Source organism: Cibotium barometz, chromosome 12 (assembly GCF_041138505.1).
Source record: "Cibotium barometz isolate CiBa-2024 chromosome 12, ASM4113850v1, whole genome shotgun sequence".
Classification (NCBI taxonomy): domain Eukaryota; kingdom Viridiplantae; phylum Streptophyta; class Polypodiopsida; order Cyatheales; family Cibotiaceae; genus Cibotium; species Cibotium barometz.
Genome location: NC_141057.1, coordinates 16,895,543 through 16,905,831, shown reverse-complemented (window position 1 = coordinate 16,905,831; position 10,289 = coordinate 16,895,543). Strand labels below are relative to the sequence as shown.

The following is a 10,289-nucleotide window of genomic DNA, read 5'->3' as shown; positions in this document are numbered from 1 at the left end:
TCAATTGATCCCACAAAGGTGCCACTTATTATCAATTGATTGAAACCAAAGATAGTAAAAGAAGTTAAAGAACTCCTAGGACTGACAAGGTAGTATCATATTTTTATTCCATGATATGCCAAGATAGCATCTCCTCTTATAATGTTCTTTAAGAATGATATTTCATTCCACTGGTCTGCAATGTGCCAAAGTGCTTTTAATAAGTTGAAGGTCACCTTGGTGATGAATTCGGTGCTCAAATTGCTAGACTTTGGGAACCCCTTTGAAGTTATTACTGATGCATGTTAAGTTATTATCACTTTTTCCATACACATGATGTGGTCCCCCACCCTAGCTTAGGAATCTCACTTTATATATTGCCAAGGATCTAACCTTGTAATGAAAGTTAGCTATATAATATAATGCTTGTAAATAGTAGTAATGGGCACCCTATATATGGCTAAGGGCCCAACCTTGCAATGAAAGTTGGCCATATAAGGCTCGCAAATAGAAGAGAACTACTAATGGGCACCCTATATATGGCCAAGGGTCCAACCTTCTAATGAAAGCTAGCCATATAAGGCTTGTAAATAAAACTAGTAATGGGCACCCTATAAGTGTGGGCAATTGCGCAAACTCCATTGTATATAAGTGAATTATTGCTACTTTTTCCATACACATGATGTGGTCCCTGGCTTAGGAATCTCATGGTACGTATGGCCAAGGACCCAACCTTGTAATGAAAGCAAGCCATATAAAGCTTGCAAATAGAAGAGAAATAGCAATGGGCACCCAAGTTTGTAAAGACATTCTAAGTATTTTGAGCTCATGCTTGGAGAGCTCATTCACTTGCATTATCTTGTGATTTCATGCCTCTTGATGCTTTTATTTTCTTGCACATCTATGAATCTTGCTTGCATACTTGGGCATGTGTGTGAGTGCATGTTGAGAGCTTGAAGCTTACATGGTTCAAGTCTTATGATTGCTAGTTGTGGAGAGGAGAGACGACGAGACCACTTAACGTCGACTTTTTTGATCTAAAGAGACCAATCGACGGACGGAGAGAGAGAGAGAGAGAGAGAGAGGGATAGCGTAGGTGGAGAGAACTTTCTAGCTTCCCCCTCTTGATAGTTAGATTGCAAAGATTCTAAGCAAAAGGATCGATAGCTTCCCTCTCTTGATAGTTAGATTGCAAAGAGTCTAAGTAATAGGATTGATAAAGCTCAAGGGTTACACCCCCTAAGGCTTCCATTTCTTGCGGTCAATGCATTTTTATGCTTTAAACATTTTTATACTTCCTGATAATACTTCTTGTGAAGCTGGATTTGGAGCATTCTATCGATCCATTTTTCCTTTTTAGTTTACTCCGTGAGTTATAAAACTTCTAGTAGATTGGTGATTTTTGCTATAACTTTCTTCTTTTCATTTATTTTGCTGATTTTGATCGATGGGTAATGCAAGAAGCCCTCCATGTGCTTAGGTGGAAGTCCCAAGACCTCCCTACCTACTAATTTCATCAACTGTTTCAATTTTACCCAATTTTTGCCTAACTCTATTTTTGCACAAACTCTTGATTTTTTGTGATTTGATGCTTGATGGAGGGCAATGTGCCATTACAAAGAGCTTCAATCCATGGAACAATGACCGAGGAAAAAATCTAGCCCAAAAAGGGGGTAGATAGAAAAATTGTGCAGGAAAAAACAGGCAAACTCAGACACTCTCCAGTCAGTGCGGCCAGCAAGAAACGATAGGCCTCCTTCATACACGGAACCCTGGCCCTTTTCTACCCATGTGGGAGGCATATCTTCTAGCATTACAGAGCCCTGGCCCTTTTCTACCCAAAAGTGAGGCGTATCTTCAAATAGCTATTACAGAGGTGTAAAAGAAAAATGAAGGGTGCACATTTGGAAGGCATACATGAACATATTAACATTAAAAAATGTCTCTCACAATGGCAGGTTTGGTCTGCCAAGCTACTCCAAATTTTTCCTCGCTTATTTTCTCTAAGGCACCAAAAATAAATGATCAAATATGGGGCTTGCAGCACTTCTTTACTCCGTAGAGCTGATCATGATGCACGCACATATCAGCTACCCCACTACAATTACATGACAGATGAGGTTATTGCAAACCGTTCTGCCCCATTTATACACCCTAAAGTTTACAATGATTATACTTTATTTGGGCTAAAGAAATACAAAGCCCTGACTGCCCCAATGATTGTCTTATGTTTATGCTAAATTAAAATGTACCTTTGAAGCCATTGACAAAGCCACTCCATATACACACCCCACTCCCTTCCCTTTCTGCAACTCGAGGCGAACATGCATGCCCCTAATAGTTCCCAAGCAGCAATACAAGATTCACATCTGTACAGTACATTGAACTAGCCTAAACAGCATGTATGGATTATGACCTGCCTTAATGATAGATAGAACGCAACCAAGTACTAGATATAAAAGAATCTACTCCTGACAGAGAAAGAGAGTAAATTCTTCCTAGAATACGAAGTCTTGATAAGTGGAAGGGTCATCTAAGGCTGACCCTAAACAGCAGCAGCATCAGATAAAAAAGACAACACTACTGATTTCCTACTTTTAAACTGGGCAAGATGATGGGTTGAGACACAGACATAGACATGTAAGGGACCTGATCCACAAGCTGAAACGATGAGAAGTAAAATGCTTGGTACCTGGAGCACACCCAAATCAAGAAGACTTTTTGGAGGTCTTCCTTGCATGTTTGGGAACCACCTCGCTAACACGGGGCTCCCTTACAAAAACTTGTCCAGTGCCTGGACCATCCTCTTTGCCAAACCTGTCAATGAAGGGCCTCATGGAGCTTTCTGAATTACTAAGGAACCATGGCCAAGAATTAGGACCTCTGTCGCCATTTGATTTGCTAGAATTGGGATCTGTAATACGAAAATGCTCCAACACTGGACGTGGTAAATTATCCAGGCTCTCATACACTAGCCACTCTGAAGGTTGGCCAGGTCGATAAGGCAAAAACATGTTACTTACAATTCCCATTTGGCCTGCACCAGAAGAGCTGGCAAGGGGACTAGATGTGTTCTCTTGAGCATTTTGTTGGGGTAGTGCACTGAATTTCACCCCAGAAGTTTCCCGCTTACTTGCAATTTGAACTTCACCTGAATCATTGGCCTGCTGCCCCAGAGGAGTCTCTGTTCCTTGCAGCTTTTTAACCCGCTGAATTTTAGGCCGCCTCTTATACCTGCCAAGTTTGCCAGTTTCTAGAAAAGAAAACACTTCTTTTTGGGATCGACAACGGCGCTTTGACACAGGATCAAAATAATACTGCAAACATACCATATAACACATGTCAGAGAAAACATCAGTAAAACACTGAAAATCCCCCACGTAACCCATACGCCAGTGAGCACCCCAACACATGCAAGACAAACCTTGAATGTTCAAGATGACACATTAATTTCATACTCGAAATTGTTAAACACATTCTTGAATTTGTCCATTTTCTAGTGTGCATAAAATGTCACGACTCATGCAACCAAGCAGTTGTCACACCGTTGGCTCAACCAGGCCAAACCCCATTTCACACTCCTAAGGTTTCAAACCTTGAACTCTTTAGATCAAGCCCCTCACCTTCACACATTGCACCACAATACACACAGCCACTGTTGCAAGGCTGCACCAGGTAACACATACCCCACACTTCAGCCACACGGCCCCACCCAGGCTATGTTGGGTACAGATGCATCTTGTGGATCTTCACCCTTGGTGACAGCATCCTCCAGGAGCTCCTCCTGTCTCGCAAGCTCTCCTGTACTGAAAACAACACTCTCAGTCTTGGGCTGTAATTCAACCCTAGGCTATGTTGGGTACAGATGCATCTTGTGGATCTTCACCCTTGGTGACAGCATCCTCCAGGAGCTCCTCCTGTCTCGCAAGCTCTCCTGTACTGAAAACAACACTCTCAGTCTTGGGCTGTAATTCAACCCTTGGTGATTCCACTCTGGTCTTTGCCAATTTTGCCATACTAGCCACGAAGTAGCCCATCTTCTCGAGGTTGCTGGTCATCTATTTCCAAATCTAGGCCTTGTATTTCTCTTCTGAGCCACGCTTCTGTTGGATATCGAATTCCTCCATCTTTGTTGATGCTAGGTTTTCAGTTTCTCTTTTTTCTGCATATATTGGGCGAGAAGTTCTTTGTGTTGCCATTTGTCCCCAGCTTGGTGTTCTTCTTTTCCCTGTTTGTGCTGGGCTCTGACTTTTTCATCCTTCCAATGATACCGCTCGTTCCTAACCTCAACACTCCTGAGATATTGCTCCCATACGAATAGTAATGCTTATCTGCCTACATAAAACTAATTCTATATGCAAGATCTATGCATAGAAGCCTAGCACACATGCACAAAAGTAGTTGCAGAGGCAAAAACAAAAACCCTAATTTGGCTCCCTATGCAAAAGTGCAAGCCCTTAATTTGTTGCATGTGCTTCCTACAAACCCTAACACAAAATATGTTTCCTAGAAAGAACCTAAATGCTTTGATACCACTACGACATGGGTGCGGAAGCTGAATCGTGATTAACGCTAATCTACCTTGCAAGAGACCTAAACTATAGGGATCTGATGACAAGTTGGATTCAGGTTGGTCATCAGTTTTAAGGTCCTAAAGCATCAACAAAAAGGTCATCAAAAATGTTCATATTGCACCCAATATATGTCCCAACCATTGGTTGGGCACCTTTGGGTGCCTATAAGGTTGTCAAAACTATCCCAACCAATCAACACGCTTGAGATCTTGCCTAAAAACTGGCTGGCCTTGTTTGCACCTGATGGCGGGCTGATTTGCTGGACAGCCACTTGCAGGTGTAAGTTCTTCTTTGTTCCCACCCAGCCACCCTTTTTCAGAGTACATCCCCGCAATGGCAGATCTGTGCTACGCATTCTGACAGGATAATCCGGCAAGAACCCCTATTATGGGTGAGCCCTCAAAGCTTGTACATGATATTTTCTCCTTGGGTAACTCATTGGTCATGTATTGGGAAGGTAGAAACCGTTTTTTGAGATCGGACACGAAGGTGACCCATACATACCATGAAACCCCTATGATCGGGTCTACATGTAGACTCAACCAAGGGTGCCACAAGGTGACCGCTACGCCGGAAAGGTGAGGTGCTGCCAAGTGGATGCGATCTTGAGGATCTAAAAGCTTAGCCAACAGAAAATATGCTACAAATTGATCAATGAATCGCATGATTGTAGCTTGATCACACTTACCACCCATCATACTTACTAAAGTTCGGTTGAGCCCGTATGACGGTGGTGGTTGGGGAGGTGGAGGAACTCACTCCTTGGTGCGCCAGGGTAGGGAGAAAAGGCAACATGTTTGCTTGCATAGCAGCTATCAACTCCTAGTTCCGGAGTTGCATAGCTTCACGTTCAAGGCCTTCTTGGGTTGCTTGGTCAGCCCGTCTTTGGTCTTCTTCAACCCTACGTTTGGCATCCTCGGCCCTTAGTTCATTCTCACGTCAAGCTTCTTTGGCCTGTCGTTCTTCCGTCTTTCTAGTGTTTTCTTTTTGCCTTTGTTGTTCCATGACAAGGAACAATCTTTCCAATTCTGAGAGCTCTTTTGGCTTTCAGCCTCCTCCTTAGCTTCTTTGACCTCTATTTGTTGCCTTAGCAATCTATTTTGTTCCAAGAGTAATTTGATGAAGTCTTCATTGCTTTCTAGAAGTGTTTCTATAATGGTTGTGTCTTCTTTGTAAATTTCTCCTTCCATATCTTCTTTGTAGCTTTCTCACGATGTCTCTCTTGACATTGTGGAGGCCTCGGTGGTTTTTCTTGACCGCAATTTTACCATCCACGGAATGCTCTCACTTTTCGGTAGCCAAGTTGGGTTACAACCAACTTACAACCTACAGCTCCAATACAAATGTAGCATGCAAAAGGTTGATTGTCATAACGCGCAACAAAGCCTTCTTTATACCCGTGAGTTTATGCAATTCCACTTTACTTGAGAGAGAAGAGAGAGAGAGAGAGAGAGAGAGAGAAGATAGACTCGACACAATATTGGGTCCCAATTACCCCCACTAAAGGGCCCCCCCTTGCAAGCAAGAGTATTTGCTTATATTTCTTTGGAGAACTTCGTACAATGAGTATGAAAGATGACTTGAGGACTGCCCAATGCAAGGATGAAGTAGACGGACGCAGGCTGAAACATATGCTATCCAAGCTCCCTTGAATAGCTCTTCAATGACCACTATGCAAACCCAGAACTGAGGGATGCTCATATGCTGGCTGAATATTGAAGAAACTCTTTGCAAAGGCATTGGGGCTGTAGCACACTAAAGCGTTGCTTTGCTGAATGTATGCACAAGTGAGCATTCAGAGGAGGCTGCTATACTAGAGTTTAGCCAGGCTTTCCTTGGCTAGCGGCGAACCAATTTCTTCTCGCCACCATGTGGTACATCACCTCTTGATGGGCCTTCTCTCTCAGGCTTGCATTGGTCAGGTTGAACGATTGATCCCCAACTTTCTTTGGGCTAGTAGCAACGGGAGGCCTACCCCGGCAAAGGTGGCCTAGAGAGTGGTCATTCAGCCGCAACACCCGTGGGGGTTGGGGGGGGGGGGCATCATGGACCCTTCTATTTAGAGCCACGCTCTTTGGGCAAGTTGATAGTTTGTGGCCTTCTTTCAAGTGGCGAGCCCTAGAAGGACTTCCTCCTAGATAGGATCTCTGCCCACGCAAGCTCCTTGGCCCCAGAGTAGGAGATGGATCTTCACGAAGATGCGGGCTTGTGGCTTTGGATCTTGTGCGCTTGGGATCACCTCAAGCCAGCCCTTCTGGAGTCCACTCCAATTGCTTTTGAGGAGCGCCTCCGACAGCCTTTTATTTGGAAACCCCTGCTCCGTTTGCCCAGTGATCACATGTTGGGGGCTCGCCCGTACGTTTCATGGGAGAGCTTAGAGTATTAACAAGCTTGTACATTAAATTTTTTACAAATCACAATCTGATATGTTTTTCCACTAAATCTCACCACCTCATGATTCATACCCAAGCTAAACATTCTACAGCCTCATGACCCTGACCAAGGTGCACACATATCATAACAAGTGCACATGGGGCCATCCATGGTTTGTTAGAGCAGTGCAAAAAGTTGCCCATGCATGCTTCAAATAAAGATCATAGGGGATTGCCAACCATGAGGTGAAAAGACAGTTTTCAGCTGCATGAGGTTGCATGTATGCATATGCCTCCATCCATCTGGATGAATGTGCACGTGAGTCTTGTTCTATGTCTGTATATGTATGCATCATAGATAGCTTTCCTTTTGTAAATGCGTAGGTCAATATGCATGCATGTATATTCGTACATGTGCAGCTATTAATGGACTGTGCTGGGAGAATAGTTTTCTGAACATAGAATCTCACCTTATCCTTACAGCCTGCACTACCACCAGTACCTCTTGTCTTCAGCTCTGTTATCCAACCTTTCGGAAGCCATTCAGGGGAATTCACCACCTCCACTTTGTATTGGAAATGTCTAATTGTTAACTTTTGTTTGTTGACTGGAGTTGCCATTTCTGTTGTAGTTTTTTTTTGTCTCTGATCAGCTAAATCAGTCTTTACTTCTGCTTCCTCAGTTTCTAGAGCAACATTGTTATCACCTTGTTGCCTATCATGTGTAGATGCCTCTTCCACGTCCATGTCTTCATGATCAGCATCGCTATACCCTGGCTGCCTATCATTTGCAAATGCAGTTTTCATGTCCGTTTTCCCATGATCAACATGACAATCGCTTTGTGCAGGTTCCTGTGCATCAACAATATCCTGTAGAGGAGGCTCCCGGTTGTGTGCAATTAATGGGCTTGCCATCACTTCCTTGAATTCCTGCAGAGAAAACGCAGTGGCACCTGTTCTACTCTGATGAGTCTGAGAATGAAGTGTCTTGCATTCTGTTCTTTTGATGGCAGGCATTACCTGTGCCTTTCCATTCTGATTTTGAACACCCCTATGCAGTCCTTCCTGTTCCCTGTCATTGGGTAGATCGAACACTTCCATAACAGAAAAATCCTGGTCTGCATCCGGCCCAAAATCAAGCTGCTCCATAACCTGAACATTTGAATCCAAAGGCTGACGCAAATCTTTAACATCCAAACCTTCCCTTATCGAGGTAGCCTTGCCTTCAACAAGCAAGTGGTACTGGCTACACCATACTTCAATTGTCTTCTTCATATCTTCAAGGAAAATTCCTAAAGCATTTCCAATTTCTGTCTCAGATGGATGGCTGCAAGCATTTGAGTTTGTTTTTCCAGGAGGGCGAGTCTTGCTTTCTGGCATTCTTTCTTCTAAAGAAGTAGAGGTATGTGAAAAAAACCAGCTTTGAACTCGACCTGGCTTACCTGCACAATCAGCCATGGCATTCTGAGAACGCTGATGAAAACCCTTGCCAGAGTTGGAAAGCACGCCGAAAGCGTAAGAGATTTGAGTATCTGGATTCTCATGCTTCGATGTCTGCATTGCCGCTAGGGCATGACTTACGCAGAGCCGCTTGATTGTTCTCCTCATGGTCTGCAAAAACTCCCTCAGCGCCTCCATGGTGTTTTCGTCGCTTGCGAATTCGGGGCTCGCCATGAGAAACTCTTTGAGCAGTTGTCTGTCTGTGGAGAAAACCCTACCAAACCCTGAAAGGTTTACTGCTCAGGGGGAACCCTTAGAAAATTGAGCGCCCGAAGGTGGACGTGGTGGAGCATTTTGCCAATCTTCAGCGCCATTTTTGGCAGAGCTCCGAGTGCGAGGGCGTACAAGAACGGCGGGGGGGAGTGGGTTTTTTTTTTTTTTTTTGCGTTGTGTTAATAGGAGTGAGGTTATTCAATCCTAGTATATAGTAGTAGTTTGTGTCAATTACACGCCATCACACGCACATGCACGTACGCACGCAATTGCACGTGCCACGGAACAATGAATCATAATACATGTTAAAAACTCAAGGTTTTGTTCATTAATACAATGCCATGGTAGATTTCAATAGTTTTTCGATTACCCTACTAGTTAGATATCCCTCACACGCACATGCACGTAAGCACGCAACAATGAATCATAAACTCAAGGTTCTAATCATTAATAATACAATGCCATGATAGATGTCAATATTTTTTTTGATAGATTTCAATATTTTTCCAATTTCAACTAGGGTAGATGTAGCAAGGTTACTTTTTGATGCCCATCCTACCCGTTTTTGGGTAAATTGGTCGTACAATACTACTAAACTTCAAAATGCCTTTAAAAACACGCTAAGAAGCTTAACTACAATCGGTATTCTATTTTGACGGCTCGGGTAGCCAAACCATTTAAAGTTATGTGACGGTATCCAAACCATTTCTTATGTACCCCCACTTTGGAGGAATTTATGAGGAGATATGTGAAAGTCCATTTATGAAATGAAGTTAACGAGGTGTCTTTTGTCCATTGGGTGAAAATTGTGTATTAAAACTCAAGTGAGGGTGTAAATGTTCTCCTAATTGGGGTGTCACTATTTCAGGGTACATAGTTTTAGTAGTTCGAGTTGTGATTTTACAAGTAAAGCTAAAATTAGTATCATGGATCCATTGTAGTGAAGACGAGTGCATTGATTTTTTTTTTAATGTTATCATTTGGTGTCTCATCAAAGGCTTGCATTTAAATTCTCTAAGGTATCACTAATATGGTCCCATTTAAGCTTGATTTTTTAACACCTTGCTAGGCCTATCATGTCTTACACACCATTCACCAAGTGTCTACCACATTCTTGTTTTATTTACAAAATAGCAAGATATGATAAAGACGGCTTGGGCATCGTAAAAAACAATGTTTATGTGAGGAAGCACTTTTTTTTCACTTGGCAACAATTTTTTCATTTAAAATCATAAAAGTAAGAAGTAATAAATCATTTTTTTTCTAGCAGCCAAATTCAACATCTCAAGGTGTAGTTATTTTTGTTGCAACATGTCTTCTCTCTAAGAATAGTTCTCTCTAACTATCTCTCACATGCTAGGAAGCAATTGTTTCTTTAAAAAATCATAAAATTGAGCTTTTTTTTATGACAATTCTTTTTTCTCCTAACTTCCAAATTAAGTAGCTCAAGGTGTAACTCTCTCTCTCTCTCTCTCTCTCTCTCTCTCTCTCTCTCTCTCTCTCTCTCTCTAATCCTATTTGCATAAAAGCACCTCAATAGACTTACTCCATTTATTCCAAAGTGATTACCGATAGTGAGTAGAAAAAAAAAATGACTTGTGCTACATCTAAATGTGTGCTCAAATGGCAGTAGCTCATGGTGTAACTATTTT

At 42.6% G+C, this 10,289-nt stretch overlaps 1 protein-coding gene across 2 annotated transcripts; it reads right to left on the bottom strand.

The window, feature by feature from the left end:
- Window positions 1-1,888: 1,888 nt before the first annotated feature.
- On the bottom strand, window positions 1,889-8,827 carry LOC147633138 (uncharacterized). 2 transcript variants are annotated; one of them, XM_086806154.1, is made up of 3 exons: window positions 8,506-8,797; window positions 7,396-8,366; window positions 1,889-3,296 (listed from the first exon to the last, which is right to left on the bottom strand). In XM_086806154.1, the coding sequence occupies exons 2-3, from the start codon at window positions 8,302-8,304 to the stop codon at window positions 2,688-2,690; spliced, it is 1,518 nt and encodes a 505-aa protein (XP_086662280.1). In that variant the 5' UTR covers window positions 8,305-8,366; window positions 8,506-8,797; the 3' UTR covers window positions 1,889-2,687. The 2 variants fall into 2 exon arrangements, with proteins under 2 accessions (XP_086662280.1, XP_086662279.1); XM_086806153.1 differs by having other exon boundaries at window positions 7,396-8,827.
- Window positions 8,828-10,289: the final 1,462 nt, after the last annotated feature.